At 34.9% G+C, this 21885-nt stretch overlaps 1 protein-coding gene across 1 annotated transcript; it reads right to left on the bottom strand.

Annotated features, from left to right (window-relative positions):
* Nucleotides 1-439: 439 nt before the first annotated feature.
* Nucleotides 440-21012, bottom strand: Lim3 (Lim3 homeobox protein). Its single transcript, XM_090176668.1, has 6 exons — nt 20775-21012; nt 20510-20684; nt 13540-13742; nt 11996-12183; nt 5946-6237; nt 440-1017 (listed from the first exon to the last, which is right to left on the bottom strand). The coding sequence occupies exons 1-6, from the start codon at nt 21010-21012 to the stop codon at nt 578-580; spliced, it is 1536 nt and encodes a 511-aa protein (XP_090032794.1). The 3' UTR covers nt 440-577.
* Between the last annotated feature and the right edge of the window lie 873 nt (nt 21013-21885).

Raw genomic sequence — 21885 nt, 5'->3', positions numbered from 1 at the left:
TCCGTCTGAACTAAAGAAAATGGATGCAAATATTAAGTCCAAAACGTATTGTATTAATTTGATTTTCCATCCTCTTTGGCGAATTTCGCATTCCTTCGGCTATTTTGGCATTTGGTTTAACATCCAGCATACAATTAACGAACCGTTTACTAGAGTTCGCGAGAAAAAAAGTACAATTAAATTAACAGTACATGTAGAAACAAAAACCACTTTAACATTCTATATAAATAAACATATTTATTTTTAAGTCCTTATAGCGTGAAATCGCTGTTGTTCAAAAAAAAGGTCTACTTCGGCCATTCTTTATAAGGAAGTTGCCCACGCCAAATGTACTCTAACCCCTTAAGAAATTCTTTGTTTTCGGTTTACTTAATTGTCCACTTTTTATTTATACATACTACATATAACATCATTCTTTGGTTATTAACATGGTGGCAACCGTAAGTGGCGGTTTCATAGTAGAAATATCGGGGGTTAGTTTTAAAACCATTTAAAACGTAAATATCAACCCCACTATATGGGGTCCTATAAAAGCTCGACCAGTCTTTCAATAACTTAATAATTTATTATCTCTAAATTAGTAGGGTCCACCTCCGCCAGGGTGCGAGGACGAAGCGCTTCCTTCGACGTCGTCCAGCCACGAATCGGGACTCGGAGGGAACTCGGGATAAGCCGAATTGCTGCTACCGTTACTGAGTTCTGAAGGAGGAATTCTGTTCAGCGGGGTCAGCGAGCTTCCTGGGCCGCCCTGCAGCCGACCCGAGTGCAGCGGTGGCGCGTGTCCGTTCGGATTATGCATGGCCGAACCGAAGCCAGTAGCACCAGCCAGTCCTTCCGAGAAGCCGAACGCGGGTGACCCCGAATAGAGCGGATGAGCACCGGTCGACGCCAAGAATGGCGGGGTCCCCGGACCGACGTAAGACGAATGAGCAGCCGATCCCAGGTACGACATGCCGTTGTTGGACCCGACTGGTGACCGCCCCAACGGCACGTTTGCCTCCAGAGAAAATCGGTCATCTGTAAAGTTACGGAGAATATTAGTCATCAATCTTCTAGTCAAAATAATCTATCATCTTTAAAGTAAGAGAGAAAATCAGAAATCTAAAAAGTAACAGAAAAAAAAATAGTCAATAAACAGAGAAGATTCGGACTTTAAAAGCCATCTAAAATTAGGTGAGAAATTCGGTCATTTAAAAATAAGGTTAGAAATTCGGTCATCTAAACATTAGGTGAATAATTCGATCATCTAAAAATTCGTTTAGAAATTCGGTCATCTAAACATTAGGTGAATAATTCGATCATCTAAACATTAGGTGAATAATTCGGTCATCTAAACATTAGGTGAATAATTCTATCATCTAAAAATTCGTTTAGAAATTCGGTCATCTAAACATTAGGTGAATAATTCGATCATCTAAACATTAGGTGAATAATTCGGTCATCTAAACATTAGGTGAATAATTCTATCATCTAAAAATTAGTTTAGAAATTCGGTCATCTAAACATTAGGTGAATAATTCTATCATCTAAACATTAGGTGAATAATTCGATCATCAAAAAATTAGTTTAGAAATTCGGTCATCTAAACATTAGATGAATAATTCGGTCATCTAAACATTAGGTGAATAATTCTATCATCTAAACATTAGGTGAATAATTCGATCATTTAAAATTAGTTTAGAAATTCGGTCATCTAAACATTAGGTGAATAATTTGATCATCTAAAAATTAGTTTAGAAATTCGGTCATCTAAACATTAGGTGAATAATTCGATCATCTAAACATTAGGTGAATAATTCGATCATCAAAAAAATTAGTTCAGAAATTCGGTCATCTAAACATTAGGTGAATAATTCGATCATCTAAGAATAAGGTGAGAAATTCGTTTAGTCTAAAAATTAGGTGAGAAATTCGGTCATTTGAAAAGTAACAGATAACCCCATGTAAACTAATTTGAACTATTAGTTTAAGAAAAGGTGCCTAAGGCAGTGAAATCTTACTAAGGTAGTCCAAGCGTTTTTAAATTTAGATTAAACGTTTGCGATAAATGTTTTACAGTAGTGTTCTAACTAGAAGTACTTTTAACCCATTTTTATAGAACATGTTAGTATTAAGAAAAACACGGAAATAAAGGTTTGTTTCCTTATTAAATTTTACCAACCCACTAAAAATACATGAATCTTACTCGGCGTTGTTAGTAACCGAGTAGGTTAAGCCACGCAGAAAACCGTTTCCCGATAAATTTGAATTAAGTCACCGTAATATTATTTATTAATATTAATAAATAGAAATCATATATCCACCGTACTAAGGAACTCAAATACGGAACTACGTATATAATAATGCATTACCTAATTATAACGCGTATACCCCGAGGCTACGATTGCCTGCTGTCAACTCTGTGATACCAATTCGACTTATTAAACAATTTTCCAAAGCAAAGATTAAAATGCATTGCGACCGCTATTTTATTTTAGTGATGGAAAAATGACAGAGCCGAGTAGAGACCAGGGTTGGACATAAGGCACTAGTCACGGCATTTATAATAATAAATGCTCTAACTACCAAAATTAATCGAAATCTGGGGGCTCACTAGTCAATTTGACTAGTTAAAATTTATACATAATAAATAAATAATGGCGAATATGGCGTATCATAAATTCATCATTCATCAATCCCATTTTATTTAAAAAAAATCACATCATGTAACTCCTATTTTAATTCGGACAGAAAAGCAAATTGTTGGCTGTACTTATTGTTTTTATAACCCCATTTTTACCCCCACTAGTTACTAAAAAAATATCCTTATGTCCAACCCTATTAGTGACTAGTTCAGCTATATTAAATTGTTTGTATTGACAGCGCCGTCGCCATCTGGTTCCATTTTTAAACAATCAAATCGTTTTATAAGCCTAGTCTTGAATTAGTCTTTTAGGTTTACATAGAGCCGTGTAGCGGCCAAAGGGAGAAGCTGATAAACTACTGGATTTTCCTTGATAATAATCAGCTAGGCTAATACCCAAGGCACCACCTTAGGCCTAAGTCATCAAGCGACTTTTGAAGCCATTAATTCAGGTGGCCGGAGTTATTCCGAGTTTTCACCCAGTGCCACAAGCTGGGATCGAACCCGGCTCCTCTTGCTGCGAGGCGAAAGTGCTATTATTATTGTTATTATTATGTGTACCTACAGAAAACTTAGAGGCGTCACAGCTATTTTTTTCAATATATCACCCCAGCAACATTTGTATTTTTTAACATCGCGTTAACAGCTCGATTTAGTGTTAAATCGCGTCTTTTTTAAGGGCCACAGAATTAATTGAAAAATTCAACCCGAATTTTGGGAAGCTCTTTGTGATAGCAGATCGAATTTTTTTAGTTTTTCCAAAATTTAAACAATTATACGGCCTTTTAACGATATTTACGGCGTAAGCAGGTAAATCCCTGCCTTTATTAGTGCTAAGAGTTAACATTGACTACGAACATAGACCCCAAAATGGCTTTCATAAGGTTTCAATTCAATTCGATTAAAATATTTAGAATATCATTTAAACGAAACTTCAAGTAAATATATTTGGTTTTTTAAAAAGAAATAAGAAATTTAAATTTAGTACCCATAGTGGAGTAAAATATTTAATTAAGAGAAGCTCTGGTATTCAGACTGCTCGCTACCCTCGCCAAAGCCCCATCTTCCTGGGAGTATATAAAAGAAAGACTTCTTTACCCCGAAAATATTGATCCATCCGACTAAATCAACTGGCGGGAGCCCAGAAAGAAGCCCCTGGGACGAAAAAGTAATTTTCCGAATGCCGTTACCATGACAACGTACGGTTTTTTTTTCATCACTTACATAGTTTTTACATAGCGAGATTTGAAAGAGTAGAGGAGAAAAAAAAACTTTCTGGGGTCGTTAAAATTCAGGAAGAAGCCCGTAAAAATCAGGCGGCCAACTTGCCAAGGGAAGGTTTCTTTCGCCTTAAACGGGCAAAAAGCCTGTTTTCTTTTCACACTGACTCGGAGATCGGAGACGTGAAAATATACAGAGATTAAGTAAAATGCTATAAAGGTTTGAACGAGAATTAGCAATCATTTGATTATTTTCACGTTAATAAATGCGTTTGCCACCAAAACGCTTAAAAGCCGTTGAAAGGTTCACATAACCGTTTGAATTTCGACGGTGGAGAAGCGAGAAAGCAGCTACCAGAAATTCATCCCGAATTTTTCAAACGATTCTGTAGACCTTGAACGTTGTCAGGGCCGTGCAGAGTTATCCTGGGGCCCGGGGACAAACTTACTCGCGGGCCCCTTCGATTTGCCCTGAAAACTTCTCCCAAGTTAACTTCATTTGCACCCTCCGCCCTTGAGCTTCTTCGATGGGCCCTTTTCACCCGGGCCCCGGGGATTTTGACTCCCTGCCCCCCTCTGCACGGCCCTGAACGTTGTTCATTCAAAATGTCGACTAACCAAAATCGTCTACGCGTGTTTTTAACAACCATGCGCTGATTAAAAACTATCAGAGAATCCGACTCACCGATCAAATTAATTTGATACCCTTCCGCTACCTATCGAGACGTCACAACCGGAAGAAGCAAAAATCTTACAAAAACGGGTATCGAGATCGATTAAAATACGTATAATATTTTTAATATCTAAATAAATATACTTATTATTACAATTTTCCAAACAATTAAAGAGACGACTTTGGTAAGTTCTACTTTTCTTGCAGCATGCGTGTTCAATAGTGTTAATAAAATACGCCTAAGCCTTTTTGGCCTTGTAGTACTAAGACGAAACACAAAACGGGATATTTGCGGTAAACCAGGATACACGAAAACAAAATTTAATGTGTAGACAATGCTCAATAGCTCTACATAAGGGCAAGGCGGGTTTTAGTATCATTTCATAACGTATTTTTGCCGCAGTGTACCCTGGTTCAGGAAATAAATATCTAAAGTGTGTTAACTTCTATTGTTTTACTAGAGAATTCGAAATAACCTTCGAATGAACTTAAAATATAATTTGCGCCGCGCAGTAGCGACTACGAATATTAAAATCCCAACCATTTTCTTTAGCCGTCGAATTGAAAGAACGGTTAAAGGGATTATGAAATAAAAAATAATAATGTGCTAACACCCGAGTTTCGAGTTTTTAACATAACTAGCGTCAATTACCCCTAAACTCGGTTTAAACAATTTTTAAAGAATAGAGGTTAAGCAGAGCACTCGAGAAGTTTGAACAACAACATCGGGAGTCACGAAAACATATTAGACGTTTTAATAATATTTATTAAAATTATAATTATAATGATTATAATTATAATCATTATAATTATATTATTATAATATTAACCATGGTAAATAATTTCAATTTCCATGATTAAACGTTTTATTTCCCCGTTTGTACTTCGGAGTAGAATATTTCACAACTTCAAGACGACGCCATATTTCCGTTGAGCTTACGTGGCACGTCGTAATACATTTATAGTGTTTAAATTAAAATATTGATAATTATAATTTTCCAACTCAACCAATAGAGATAGAGTTATGACTACTTATAATTTACCTAGCAGCATACTTGTTAAAAAGCGTAAATACTTCAAATACGCCTACGCCTTGTACAATTAAGACGGATTTGGTGAAATAAGTAGGAGTGCACAAAAAGAGACATTTTCGATACACCCGGGCACACGAAGAAACAAATAAACACTCATACATAACGCCTGTTTTAGTATTATTCAAACCACATTTTTAATTCTTCGTGTACCCTGGGTTAGCAAAACTAATTTGTTAAAATTCGATTTTAATGAATGTTTCTTCTCGAACGTTGAGGTACTCCCTAAGTTGTTGTTAAAACTTCTATAGCGCTTTGCGAAAGTGTAGGTACTCCCGACGTTGCCGTTCAACCTTCGAGAGCTCTTGCTTAATCTCTGTAGTAAGAAAAACGAATACCTCGATATGTATTTCCTAGGTGAGCGTCTTTGTCCGACAGCAGATCGGAGGCCGTAGAAGATTTCTTCCCTCCCCTCCTCTCGGAGCCGTGGTCACTTCCTCGGCTGCGGCCAGTGGGCGTTGGGGTCGTGGACACCGTCACCATCATATCGTCCGGAATCGATTGACTTTCTGGCGACGTCGGCGGTGAGCCTCCGGATCCGGGGGTCGGTGGGGACGACGAGGTCTGTTTGATGCCGCCCGAAGCCGTGTTCCGGAAGTACTCCCCCCAGCGGCTTTTGCCGGCGTCTTTCTGATTTGGACAAAAACATTCATTTCGATGTTTTATATTATCACGATCATTTACTTCATTTCAGTATCTAAACGTAAATGAAATGTTTCTTAATGAAATGGTAAGTATTAACACACTTTAAGGGAATAGAGCCTTGGGTACTTGGTGTGGAACACCAACACTTCCAATATTGACCTCTCCATTGTTAGGTATTCTTCCATCTAGGAGCAACAAACACAAGTTGAACGCAGCTAGCCTTTAAACACGCTAGCGCATTGTTGTGTACAAATTTCATTGGACGAGCCTTTACGCTGAACGTTACGGAAAGCGGGAAGACCATTCGAAATTTCCCCCTTCCGACGGCAGCAGGCGCTAAAGCGTCTAAAAAATGAAAACTGTAAACATAAAAATGCGCGACTTTTGACGGGTTGCGTTCTCCTTGTGTGGTGTGTTGTGTTTGTTGCTCCTAGCTTCCATAGACAATGCGTTGAGTTTATATTCCCTTTAATAATGTACTTGGTAAAAATATAGATAATAATAGTTATAATAATAACAATCAGCCTAGCTAATGCCTTGAAATTAGGTGGCCTGGTTACAAGTAGTTTGAGGGTAGTGGCAAGCCCTTCATGCCACGCCAGCCAACAGCTCCGTACACTTACTATTACCGTCAAACTACAATATAATGTTAGTTTACTTAATTGAAGTATCTAAACGTAAATTAAACGTTTCTTAATAAAACTGTAGATATTTTCGAACTTAATTCATTTATTTGATCAAAATATTTTCACTGAATTTATGACAACATTTAGGCTAACGTAATTATTTATGAATGAACCCAATTTGCACATTAAAAATTTAAATTTTTCAATAAACCTTTGATGTTGTTTGCATTTGTTTCCGCTAAAATTATAATTTTGTGTAACAACGACCTCGCAGTTTACGGACTGATCATTCAAACTCCCAATAATAATCGAATGTTTATTAACATAGATAAAATAAGGTGTTCGGTCCATTTAGACTCGTTTTGTAGTCTGTTGAATTTAGTTTGGATTGTTTGTCAGTAAAAATTGACCCAAAACTGTCGATTTTCCTATGTAAATTTGCAAAACAAATATTTTATTATTGCTCACTATTATGAGAATAGTACGTGACTATAGAAGTGATTGAAGGTTTGTGTCACTGATTGTGATTATAGAAAAATTTGGTAATTTTCAGGCTGATTTCTTGTATAACTCTAAGGTAATCCACATGACGACAGTAATAGCCGCAGTATATTCTAAAATCAATGATAATTAATTACTCATTCCTCAGATATAGAAATATAATTGTTAGTCTTTGGTTTATTTAAAAATAATTTCGATTATAACTAAGAAATAAGTGCAAAATTAAATATTATAGTTTATTATAAATGTGTGATGCTATTGCTTAGCAATCTACTAACAATGGATATCAGGATAAAGTGTTGTCCATCATGATTTTGTTGAGTTGACAATGGAGTTTTGGCACGAAACAAAGTCTATAATATTGGATTTAATTAAATTAAAGTTAATTAAGTGGGGTGGTAGAGTAGTTAAGCACTTTTGCAACTTGTAGCACTGGTTGAAAACTCGGAAACAACTTCTTCTGCGTGGAGTTTTCAAGTTCTCCCCATTGGTTAAAGGGATTTCCATAAAACCTTGTTTTGGTAATAGTAAGTTTAGTGAGCTGTTTGCTCGCGTGGCATGTAGAGCTTGCCACCACCCTCCTACGCTGTATAACCCGGCCACCTGCTTTTATGACATTACAAGTCACTCAATGACTTCAATTAATAATCAATCTTTAGATGATTCATCTAAAATCAATTAATTAATGTACCTTGGTGATTCAATTCGTACATTTTTGTCACATTGATATCAAGACATTCGTAACTGTTTAACATAAATTTGGGGTCTAGTGGTAAGCTGTCGACGTTTTACAAATTTCAAATTGGCATAAAATTTAGATAACAATTTATATGAAAATCAATCTATTAATGTGGAATCAATATTATATTCATTATTTCTAATTATTGTATACAGGGTGTTTTGAATTGCTCTGACTGGGCATTTTGTTCAGAAACTGCAAGAGATAGAGTTGCGAAATTTTCAGGGTATTATTTCTAGTGTGGAATCGCTTTAAATCCTAAATTTCAAAAATATCGGAAACAATTTCGGGTTTTTGTAAAAAATATTTTTTCATCGGTATAGGTGCTAGAAAAAACGTTTCAATGAGAAAGTTGTAGAGTGATGTCGAAAATGTTCAAAGAAATTTGTTTCAATATAAAAGATAACTTTTTCACGAAGATATGAGCTGATGAAAAAACAAGTGTCCATAGGGGCCAATAGCCTTCGCATTTTTGTACGTAAATGAAAGAAATGTCTGAAATTGAACATTTTATTCGAATAAACATAGGAATTTTACAAGTGAGCTTCTATGATACCTCCGTCTGCCGCGATACATGTTTGGGCACGATGAAGCATGTTTTGAAACGACCGTCTGATCATATCAGGAGTGACAATTTCGAAGGCTGCAATGATTCGGTGACGCAAAAACTTCGATGTTCTCAACGGGCGTCACGTAAAATTGGACTTTTTCTTGTGGGGGCACATCGTAGTTAGGTCCGGAGACCTCGCAGGCCATCGAACGTGACCGTTCCTGCCAACCCAACGCTGAGGGAACTCGTTGTTTAGATGCTCCACTGTACATCTAGGTAGGTAGGGTAGTGCGCCGTCGTGTTGGTACCACATCTGTCTGTCAGCTTCCAGCGGAATATCGTCTAAAGCGTCTGCAATTTCGTTCTGCAAAAGTGCCAAGTAGCGTTGTCCATTAAGACGAGCTGGGAGGAAAGATGGGCCAATAACTCGATCCCCGAGCAAACCCGTCCAAACATTCAGTCGGAGTTGCTGTTGAGGATGGCGAGGAAAACGCCAGTGAGGATTTTCGTCACACCACATGTGGGTGTTTTGATGGTTGAAAGGCCCATCTCTCCCAAAGGAACACACGTCGCTCACCAGCATTTGATTGATGAAATTTGGGTTCTCATCAGACATGGTTATAAGCCAGTTGCAGAAATCAAATCTACGTTCCATATCTCCTTCGTGCAGAGCTTGGTGGAGGGTCGCTCGATACGGATGGAAGTTATGATTGTGAAGAGTGGTCCACACGTTGTTCGTCGATAATCCGAGATCGTCGCTTGTACCTCTGACGCTTGCTCGAGAATACGCAACCAAATAGGCCAGAACGGTGTCTTCCATGATGATGCTTTGAGGACCTGGTCGACGAAACTGGGATTGACGTTTCCGTAAGTCTGAAAGTCACGAACAGCTCCAAGGACAGTGTTGTGGTTTGGTCTTCTATCTGGATATCGATCGGTGAACAATTCACTAACCCTATGCGCGTTACGATTGGCTTCACCATAAAATAACTCGACCATAAAAGCACGCTGATCACGAGAGTAATTTAGTGTCATGTTGATTAGACTCAGTAAACGTTAGAGAATGGTTGAAATCCAAAAGATATCACATTAAATACTAATTGAATACTTGACCTTTGTGAGTATTTGGTAAATTACATGTCCCTTTTTTAAGGAATTTAATCTTTTAACGTGATTTCTTTCATTTACGTACAAAAATGCGGAGGCTATTGGCCCCTATGGACAACTTGGTTTTTTTTCATCAGCTCATATCTTCGTGAAAAAGTGTTCTTTTCCAATGAAACTAATTTCTTTGAACATTTTCGACAGCATTCTACAACTTTCTCATTGAAACGTTTTTCTAGCACCTACCGATGAAAAAATATTTTTTACAAAAAGCTGAAATGATTTCAGATTTTTCTGAAATTTAGGATTTAAAGCGATCTCTGACTTGAAATACTACAACACTCTCTCTTGCATTTTTTAAGCCCGTGAAAGGACAGAAATTAAAAATTAATACTTTTCAAAATAATTAATGAAACAGTGTATAAACTGGTCTTAATAATTTTTTTATAAATTTTACCATTAATGAATTAATTTCAACCTTGAATATCGAATTATATCATTACTCTTTCTACGTTTTACGTAAACATTTAAGCCAATCAGAAGTTTGTCGTTGAATCGATCCACAAAATGTTTCCGGGCTAAGAAAATTACTTTTAAATCTTAGAATAATATTTCTATTTCTATAATGATGTCTTTAAAAGGTTACGAAATAGATTGCGCACTAAGCCTTCGCGATTAATCTATCCCAATTTCAAATCATTCGCCATCCAAACCATTTTTGAGTGGGGGTTCGTGATCAACGTCATACTAACAAAGCTAATCCAATCCTAACGACTCAGACCAAACAACCTAATGCAGTTCGATATTCATGGTTGAAATGAATATAATAATGATTTCACTTAAGCTTTTTTTTTCAAAATTGAATAACTTGCATGTTAGAATTTCTATAATGGTATAAACCTAACTAATTATTAATATCCAAGGGTGGAATTAACATTATTTTTGGATTAAATCGTATACCTAACCTAACCTAACTTAACCCAAGCTAACCTTATCTAACTTAACCTAAGCTAGCCTAACCTAAATGTGGAAACATACTACAATTATACCCAAACAAGGGAGGCCACACTCAATGTTCCAAATGGGAATGCGTTGCGTGTGCTCGGGTGCCAGGTGTGTAAAATATATCTTTAAAGGGCGTATGCACTAAATCACCAAAATGTTTGCTAACACGTACTACGAATTATTTTTAACGTATCTAGCTCCAAATCACCCCGGGCTTCGGTTAAACCTGGTGACAGACATGTGAAATTCGTTGATCAATCATAAACCTAAAAGATCATAGACCCTTTAAGCTCTTGAAAATTTATCGATTAGTTTTGTTTTAGTAGACAAGTTGCAGGAAGTCGCCATATTAGCCTCAGTCATTGCTCTAAGCTAATTCCTGAACTTAAAAGAACAACTTAGAAACATTATTAAATTCAGACATATATTGGAGTAAAATAATAAGTCCACATATTGTATAATAATTACTTTTATTAAAAGGAGACGACTAGTTTCGCCATACCCGAAGCCCCCGAACGGGTATGGCGAAACTAGTCGTCTCCTTTTAATAAAAGTAATTATTATACAATATGTGGACTTATTATTTTACTCTGTTTACATGTAGAAGTGCTGCCAATATTTATATTATTAAGACATATATTATATCCATTTTGGAAAAAGTTTTATATGATAATTTTTAACATTACTCTAGCTATAAACAACAAAACAAATAAATGAGTAAATATGCTGATCGAGAGATTTGGTTATTTAAAAATAATTTGAGCTCAAAAACTTTGAAATAGATTCGACCTCTTTTCAATTTTCATTCAAATTATTTGAATAGATATTATTGGTTGTTTTGGAAATTTTCTCGACTTATAGCAGATCATATGACTGTACCTACAGATGGAAATTACATACTACTCATGTAAAAAACTCCGCCCACAAATATCAAAAACTATGAGATCTCGGAACCTAAGGTTGCTAGGAGCCGTTTTCATTCATATCGTCGCCTGAAAGCCAAATTCTCGTATCGTTTTAAGATGTGTGCATACATTTACGTGGATTTTGCTTTAAGGCGACGATATAGCTATGGTTTTTTAAGTTGTAAGTATCTTAAGCTATAAAAAATAGGAGTGAAGAGTTCATGAAAGTAAAAATGTATATCGATGTCAATACTGCGTCAATGGCGTCACATGTAAGAAATAATAACGTGAGTGTCATTACTTTTTTCTTTACCTTGAGCCTTTTCTCTTTTGCTCTTCGGTTTTGAAACCAAACTTGGACCACCCTCATGTCCAGACCAGTGTCTTGGCTAAGCTGCTCCCGGACGTGTCTGGCTGGCTTCGGACTGTTGTTGTAGGCGCTCTTCAACGTCTCCAACTGTTTGGCCGTTATTGTCGTACGAGGGCGCTTCGTGCTTCCCTCTACATTTAAACAATCACATTTCATTTCATATGAAGATAAATGTTAATTTTAGTGCATTCAAAGTTCCGACACTCTAACATCTGCTAATTGGTTTAGTAAAGTGAGATTTAAGATGTATTTAATATAATTCTGAGATCATGTTGTTTTGCAAATTTACACGATCGATACGGAGGAGGACTTCAAAAAGAACGATTTTTAATTCCATTAAAAATTAAGTTAATGTCCAATTATATACCTGAAATCTAACATAAGATAGTATCAGGGTAACATATTTCGGTCTAAAGGCTTTGTTAATTTTATAAAAAATTAAATTTCTTATTTTCCACTTCGTTTGTTTCAGATCAAAAGATATAATATTACTTTAAGACAAATAAACTAAATTAAATAATGTGGTCTGTATATTCGTATTTTTGAGCTGTGCCATTAGAAAAGTGCCATAGATACGTCGCTTCGAAATCTCAAAATTCACTTTATTCGATTTCTATCACATGATAAACTTGTATGGAAAATCAAAAATGTATGAAATGAAATGAAATGAAATGAAAAACAATATTAACACTGTTAGTATCCTTTGCGAGCGTAAGTGCCAAGTCCTTTAGTTGGGAGATCGTTGTTGTTCTGTGGGCTAAGCTAAAGGACGACTGCAAACGTAGTCTACTGAAAATTTATAAAGTTCTAAGGACATTTATAAATGGTAAATGTAATTTTAGAAGTCACAGCTAACATGGATTTGAAATATGGACATGGCCTAAAAGTGCTAATCTAAAACGACTCACTTATATCAAAAGTTTAAAATTTATATATATAGTCGCTTGATGACTTAGGCCTAAGGTGGTGCCTTAGATATTAGTCTCGCTGATTATTGTGACGATTACTGTTTACTATTAAACTATCAAGGCTATGAAAATGAAACAAGTATACATTCGCAGTTTTCAAAGGCTGGTTTAATAGTAAACAATAATCAGCTAGACTATTTCCCAAGGCAACACCTTAGGCCTAAGTCATCAAGCGACTAGATATATAAATTTTAAACCTTCGATATCAGTGAGTCGTTTTAGATTAACCCGCGTGCCAACAGCTTTATATTACCGTTAACCTTAGCTAGTTTGTAATGGAAATGGAAAATTTAAGATAACGGTGGAAACCGATTGAAACAGTGGGGAGAAAAGTTGCAAACTCAACGTGGAAGGAGCTGTTCCGAGTTTTCATCCAATGCCACAAGCTGGGATCGAATCCGGCTCCTCTTGCTTCGAGGTGAGAGTGCTACCCACTCCACCACCACACTTTCTCTTTATAATATACATCCGCAAATAGGCATGTTCCAGGTCTAATTTGAGTAAAAAGTGTCAATTTACCTCGTGCTTTCGCTGCTTCGTAATCGGTTTTGCAGACGAGTTTGTTGTCTTCCATGAGGTAGAATTCGTCCCCTGTGTTGAGCTGCCGTTTACAAAGAATACAAGCGAAGCAGTGCAGGTGGTACACGTTGTCTTGAGCTCTTCGGACCACTTGCGTCGGAGGAATGCCCTGCTCGCACCCGGCGCATTTCGTCCCGTATCGTCTTCAAAGAAGGAAACATTTTGGAAAGTTTCAATTACTGATACTAGACTCTTAAATATAAACTTATGACGACACTGCTATCTTGAGATATTAAAAATTTGTGTGGAATTTTTTATATAGCACCATTAGTAACAATAATACCATAAGTATGACTAAGAAAAAATATTTACCAAAGCAAATTATTAAAGATAGGGTGGCAATTTTTCGTTATGTTTAAACAGACTATCATCGCAAAATTAGAGTTGGAAAAATAAAAAAATGTCAAGCTTATTCTTATGGTTTTACTTATGGTGGTACGAAATAAAAGACCAAAATAGACTAAGCACAAATAAAGCAGTCAATCGAATAATTTAAAGGGTCTCTTCGAGTGTCGAGATAATTGGATTTAATTTAGGCGCGTGGTTTCTAATAGCTCCTCCGAATACCAGATTTCGGTATTGAAATTTCGGGATTTTACCAACTCTATGTATGTCATTTTCACGTGGTTGGGGAAATTCAAATTCTGTTACATAACTAAAATAGTCGCATAAGTATGACACTTTCTATTTTTCCAACGATATTTCTTAATCATAGTTTATTTTTCCAATGACAAGATAAATCATAACGTGGCCAAGGACTGACTCTCCTCGGGTTTTTGAAGCTTTCAGGTAAAGGTGCTTATTTGAATGTTCGGTAAAGGCTTATTTAAAATTGAATGGCTTTAAAAAGTGAAAATTAAACTTTCTGTAATTATTGAAACGGTCTATTAAACATTGAGTTTGATTTTAAGGTAAATATTTAGAATCTAATTGGATCAAAACGCACTTTCGTATCTAACCTGTCTGTAATTGTGTCACACCAGGAAGTAGGGAGATACATATTTCAACTATTATTACCATAGATCGTTCAGTGTCCTACTTTTTCGTCTTAAGTTACTTATGATTTAACTCATATGGTAATTTTCTTCGCAAATTTTGTAGTTTATTACACTCCGACTCTTTAGAATAATTTTTGGTTTGGCTTCTAAACCCTTTGCTTTAGAATTAAGAAATGACTAAAAATATTTTACATAACCATTAAAGAGTTTAGTTCAATTTATAAAGTTAATATACGTTAAATATGTTTATTGTTCTACTTCCACCTTGGCTTAAGCCAATGTCCGAATCTGTATTCAACTTTAATGAAAATACTTCGTTTGAATACAAGTCTCTTGGGATCAAATAAATTTGATCAAATCAGAATGAAATTGTAGATCAAATATAACTAATTTTTTACATAATTTTGGACTCAATGTAATGTACAGCAAAACAATAGTTTAAATTTGCTGATGTATTCAAATGATCATAATTGATCTTAATAAACATTCAGAGTGCCCTATATATGAGCAGTCCATTGCAATTTATAGTGAAATTCTTCACCAATTATTGCATGGCGGTCGCTATTCAGCAGACATCTTTTACGCTCGGGCTTCCGTTGAATTCCAACGTTAAGATATTTATATCAAAAGTCAAAATTTACGACTATAGTTTTGGCTAGACAACTAAAGATTAATACGAAATAAGTAACCCAAAATTACCGTGATCTATTCTTATTTAAAAAGAAGAACAATTAATTTGTAAGCATGGAAGTGAGCTAGCTTAAATTAAATATAGAATAATATATAGAATGGTATTGTAAGATTAATAATTACATTCAATTGTTAATAAAACCAAAGAACAGTGCGTGCTTTATTTATCGATGTCATTAGGGGCGGAAGCAGAAGGGTCACTAAGCAACATATAATATAAAATATAATATATTATATAGAACATTTAATACTTAATTTTAAATATATAATCTATAACATTTAATACTTAATTTTAAATATATAATCTATAACATTTAATACTTAATTTTAAATATATAATCTATAACATTTAATACTTATTTTTAAATATATAATCTATAACATTTAATACTTAATTTTAAATATATAATATATAACATTAAATATTTAATTTTAAATATATAATATATAACATTAAATATTTAATTTTAAATATATAATATATAACATTTAATATTTAATTTTTAATATATAATATATTATGTAATACATATATAATATTTATTATATAATATATAATATATTATGTAATACATATATAATATATAATATTTAATATATAATATATAATATTTAATATATAATATATAATAAAATATATAATATTTAATATATAATACTTAATATATAATATTTAATATATAATACTTAATATATAATATATAATAAAATATATAATACTTAATATATAATATATAATAAAATATATAATATTTAATATAGAATATATAATATTTAATATAGAATATAAAATATATAATATTTAATATAGAATATAAAATATATAATATTTAATATAGAATATAAAATATATAATATATAACACTTAATAAATTATATTTAATGTATAAAATATAATATAGGTTAGTTTGCGGGGTTGGGCGGCCGATAATCAAACATGGGAAAAGCAGCCTTTTGAAATATATTTTGTGCAAATAAAGCAAAGTAATTATTTTAATTAATAAAGTTTGAATTACGAATATCTCTGTCAATTGTCTGCCCCAATCCTTCTACAGAAACCTAAATCCACGGATTAGACGGTTTGAACATCTTATGGAAAGTTAAACAAACGCGAATATTTTTAAGTGTAAAGATCGTTTGATGTTTAATTTTAATAAACAGAGCCCCGAGTTTTCAGACCGCAAGAAACTCTTTGAATATTTCGTAGATATTCACGTTGAAACATTTCAATCCACCTCTCCCACAATCTAAACTTCTACCCTAGCGAGTTGGCTTAAACTGTTCCTGAAATTTTGTTACTTAATTTTAAAAATTTATCGCCTCAAAAATTCTCATTTTGTTGAAAAGCTGAGCGGAACGCTTTGAGACTTATTGACCAAAGATAACTACTTTTTACAAATTAATTTAAAAAAATGTCTTTCGGTGTTGAACCCTTATCATGATCCAAAATGAATATTTCCTTACAAATAACTTTCCCATAAAATTATTTAAAAATAAACTAATGGTTTTCGTCCAACTTTATTTAACTGTAACCCAAAAGAAACCAAATAGAAATATATAGTTTCCAAAACATTATTAACTAATTGTTTAAGGGTATTCCTTATAACCTAAAGCACCATTTGATACATTGTTTGATGTTGATAAAATACACATGATGAATAGGAATCTGAGTGGATTGCCTATCGACTTTCATTAAAAACACTTTCAGTTGCAATCACTAATATTTTACAAATCGGAACGTTTTGAAGTCAAAATTTAGTGAATGCGTAAATGCTTGCATTTGAGTACTGAATAAATGGAAAATGTGCCATTTGGAGTATTGTTTCAGTGGAATTGAATTTTAGTGTAAAATAGTTCTATCAATTCAAGTGAAAAAAAGGTGATATTCAGTGAAATTATTGAATTATTTCTCCAACGAGTTGTCGCTGCTTTGGTTGTTTACCGAGTGTATAATGTCAAAAGTATACCGTGTAGTTATATGTACAGACTCATTTAGATATAGAGATCATTATCGGATAGTCAGGTTTCATCAGTGACGATTAATATCATTTAAATTTGAACTTAAATTTAAAATATTTAAAATTTCAAGGTATAATCAATAGGGCCTTTGAGCAAATGAGCAGTGTACCGAAAAATTTTAATTAAAGCATTTAACGAAATTTTTTTGTTTTGTCGAGATTGAAGATGATCAATAATAAATTATGTATAAAATATTTGAGAGACTTATCATAATCGAGAAACTAAATCGCAATTGTTCAAAACCTAGAGTATTAAATTTATCATCAATTTACCATTTTAGTTCTATCGAGTCACGTACGATGTCGCGGTAAAAATCAGCAATTATTATTTTAAATGTTAGCTTAACTTAAATGTTTCGGAGATAATTAATTTGATTTTTAGCCAAAGCCAAATAATTTTTAATTATTTGATTTCAGAGTTCTTTAAAGGGCCACGGCGGCAATTGAAAAAATCCGACCAGGAATTACTACGCGGTAGCAGATACAACCAATCATATTCTGGAAACAAGCGCGTGAAACTGGTTAAATTAAAACGAATTTGTGTCTCTTTAAATAATTTTGAATATTATTTTAGAATTTAAACATTTATTTGTTCATAAGAATGTTTGTGTATTATCATAACCTTATACTTAATTTTATATAAGTGTGTCGATCTTGAACCCGTCAAATTTTTACAGCGAGGTATTTTGAGATTGAATATCCATTTTTATATGATTTTCAGACAACGGCCTTAGTCTAATATGTGCTCTTTGTATAGCGCATGATAGTTGGTTTTAAAGTTTAGTATTTTTCTGACTTTTGTTATTATTCTTGGATATGACGTCAATTTTACGTCACTCGATACATTCAACCGCTATCAGTAATTATTTCGAACAAACGACACACTTCTTGAACGTAATCATAGATTTATGGTATTATATTAGTGTCCTTTATAAGAAATACAGAGATCTCTACCATGCCGATACCCACAGCAATTCTATATTTACGGGTGTGCTTAGTTATATGCTTATTAATAATTTAACTATTAATTATTTAAAATTAATACATACACATCTACATTTTCTTAAGCTTATTTAAAAAATTACTACAAAATGGTTCTAATGTTTAACGTATTCCTAGACACATTAGGCCATTACAAAATGTTTGTGTAAAAGGGCGACTTATATTATTATTACTTAACCCATTAAGAAAATAATTAATCTATCAATCAAATTTAATTCCTAAATTATTTCCAATTATTTACAATCCGAAATGTGTGGAAATTCAACTTTATTCCGATTTGATCCAAAAATAATTTTATTCAAATTGGATGGGTTTTGTTTGAAGTTTAGATTCAAATTTGGACATTGAATTGAGTCATTTTGGTAAAGGATACTAAGGATTTCATTGAAACTTTTAATCAAGCATGACTCCTGTTAATTATGGGAGTTCACCATTGTCAATCGATATCGTGATACGTTGGAGATAATTTACCCTAACAAAAATTAGCATATTTTTGGGCAGTTTTGAAGTCCAAAGAAACAACGTCTGATTTCAGTGTGCGAATCTGGCTTATATCCTGAAAATGTAACTGCTGAGTAACATTTGCTTATTATAAAATCCAAGGTCAGAGGTAACCAAATGGTCAACCTTTAGTAATTGACGAACATTAAATTTTTTTTATCTCAACCTTCAAAATCTTTATCTCTAAAATTAAAATTTTATAATAAAAATAAAAGAGGACCATCTTGACCTTGAAAATAGCGAACTCGACCTTCAAAATGACTATATTTAAAATTGATAACTTATGCGCCTCTGTTTTAAGGGATTATCGTTGGTTCTACGTTGGTTATAATGTTACATAAAGTAAAGGTTCTTGGGTTTCCGTGACGGCCTTTTTATGGTATTAATTGGCTTAACGGTGCCACAACAATATATCTATTGATATCATGCAGCGTCAAACTCCAAATATTACCATAGATACAGGGTAGAAGCCTCTGCCATGGTCCAGCCTTGGTACTTCTCCTAGTACACCAGAGTGTTGCGGGTGGAACACTTCTACAGGCGCTGCTTCGGCAATTTAATCCGTTATTTAATTATCGGTTAACTAATTTTGGTAAGGACAAAGTAACGCACTTGATTTCCGTTAGAGAAGACAACGATTTAAATGTGAAAATGAAAATAAAGACCTAGTAAAATCCAGCTAGAATTTCTACAAATTCAAGCTGGATAATTAAATAACGGATTAAATAGCCGACGCAGCGCCAGTAGAAGTGTTCCACCCGCAGCATTCTGGTGTACTAGGAGAAGTATCGAGGCTGGACTACGGCTGAGGCTTTCACCCTGTATTTCATACAGTGGCGGTGACACGAGGTAGGCCAAACTGGTCTTTGTATACCTTGAAATTCAAAAGGGGGAACTGGTTCAATCTCTTAACATTCAACACAAATATATTTCAGGAATTAAAAAAGTAAAAAATTGTTTTTAAAGGGGTCAAACTTACTTGACCTAACTGATCAAAAATTCCTGGAGTGCCTACGGATTTAATATCGTGGTGTGACAGAAAGGATTCTTTTGATATCATACAGTGCAAAACATTGAAAAATTACTAAAGCCACGGTCACATTATCGTTTGAAACTAGCTTCCGCGGTATGTTTATCTCAATTTAATTGGTTATAAGTAGTTTTCAAACCGATACACACTAGCCGCGTTCACACCTACCCCTTAAATCGCTTCGTTTAGATAACTAGTTTTCGAAACCAGCGTGAGAAATCACTTCGTGTTGGTTCGGGAAGCAACTTGTCCAAGTCCGCTCGCTTAGAATCGCTTTCAAAACGACAAGGCGGGGAAGTCAAATTGCTCGTATTTTCCAAAATTATGGGAATAAAATTCTAAATAATGTCCAATAATATTACTGTATGTATAGTAAACATGATTAACTAATTGTTTTGGGATACATTTTAGTATTTTCAAAATTCTAGTCATAATTGGAAATGGCATTAAGCCTTGGCTGTAAGCGAACCGGGGTGAAGCGATTTCGCACGTGTGAACCAAGAATTATCGTCGGCGGTCGAAACTGGCATACAAACCGACCTAAACTGGGTGTGAACGTGGCTACTGGGTGTTAAGGTTTGGCGTGACCGTAGCCTTAGTTGGTGCAAAGGCTCATCATGCGATACAAAACAGCGAAAATAATGTATTTAATAAAACGAACGCTTTCTTACTTGAAAAAATCTTCTTTGCAGAATACTTGGCCGTTGCGTGCGAAACACTTTTCGGTAAGTTGCGCTTGGCAATCGACGCATTTCAAGCATTTGGCGTGCCAGGACCTCTCGAGAACTTTCAAGATGAAACGGTCTAGGATTGGTTGCTCGCAACCGGCGCATCGTGGGATCGTCGCTGCAATTGCAAAAATTGAATCATGATTAACGAAACCACAAACTGGGAACACGATTATTATCAATCCTAAACAAACGCCATGATCCTCACAGAGTATTGCGGAAGAATGATAAAAGAACGGACTGTTGGGGTCGAGGTTTGGTCCGAAATGTCCGGCGAAGGGACTGAGGAAGCACTGAGGCGTTGTCGGGACGATGCCGGCAGGAGGAGACCGTCTCAAAGTGGACCGCGAAAAAGATCTGCCCACGCCGCTCAATCTGTACGTCCTTCGACTATCGCTACCGTGACCTTCGTTCGAATTGTTCGACGATAAACTACTGGCCGTCATAATCCGAGAAATTGTCTTCGAATTGGGGCGCGAGACGGTTAATTATTATTCATAATCGGCGCGTGCTAATCGCGGAAGAAGTTCCGCTTAAACCTTCGATTAGTTGACAGCGACCAGACCACTAATTAAATAAATAACGGTTCGATATCGCGTTAAGTATACACGTGGCCAACGGGTACGGCGAGGTCAATAGGTCAAAAAGGCCCGAGCATATAAAGCGCGTCTATAGGCGCCCTAATATTAAGAGAGCAGTCGGGTAAACGAACCTACCAAACTCTTCAGTTAGAGTGCAGTTGGAAAGGATGGAGTAAAAAGCTCCAAACCTCTAGCCATTTCTAAGCCTCTTCGTCCCCCTTTTGGCCCCCTTCCGGAGTCGGATATAGTGTCGATACATGTACATTTATTTTAGGTTAGTCCGAAGACCATTCCCGCCTACTAAAAGGGAATCATCAAATCTGCTTCTTCATAGATTTCGTGGGAGTAGATTCCGATCAATAGGACTACGCTATTGGCTTTCGGTGGCGTGACGCGGTGAAGCCGCCGGCGCAGGCGTAAAGCTCTTTCTCTCTCTCTCTCTCTCTCTCTCTCTCACTCTCTTCCCCTGAAATTACTTTTTCCCCGTAAAGCCCGGCTTTTCCCTGGCGATATATCGTAAGCTTATGCGCCAGCCTTAGCTTTTATTGTTTTCCTCGCTCCATAAGTGTCTGTTCGGATTAGACGTTTTTTTATATTTTATGAATTGCCTGCTAATGCGGAAATTCAATGCTTTTTATTTTGGGGAATTTATACATCTATACGGTTTTATAATCATATCTTTAACATTCTTGGTTGTATTTTCTGTGCGATACGCTTCTTGACGGGCGTTTAGACTAT

This window comes from Leiobunum rupestre, chromosome 5 (genome assembly GCF_980474605.1).
Source record: "Leiobunum rupestre chromosome 5, qqLeiRupe1.1.hap1, whole genome shotgun sequence".
Lineage (NCBI taxonomy): Eukaryota > Metazoa > Arthropoda > Arachnida > Opiliones > Sclerosomatidae > Leiobunum > Leiobunum rupestre.
This window is presented reverse-complemented; position numbering and strand designations above follow the sequence as displayed.

What these genes read in the sequence shown, in the direction of transcription:
- Lim3 (XM_090176668.1), bottom strand. Translation starts at nt 21,012, where the DNA reads ATGACGGCCAGTAGTTTATCGTCGAACAATTCGAACGAAGGTCACGGT. An exon ending in TGCAAAGAAGATTTTTTCAA is followed by an intron (nt 13,743 to 20,509) that starts GTAAGAAAGCGT and finishes CCTTCTTTGAAG; the next exon opens with ACGATACGGGACGAAATGCG. An exon ending in CCTAGGAAATACATATCGAG is followed by an intron (nt 1,018 to 5,945) that starts GTATTCGTTTTT and finishes GTAACTTTACAG; the next exon opens with ATGACCGATTTTCTCTGGAG.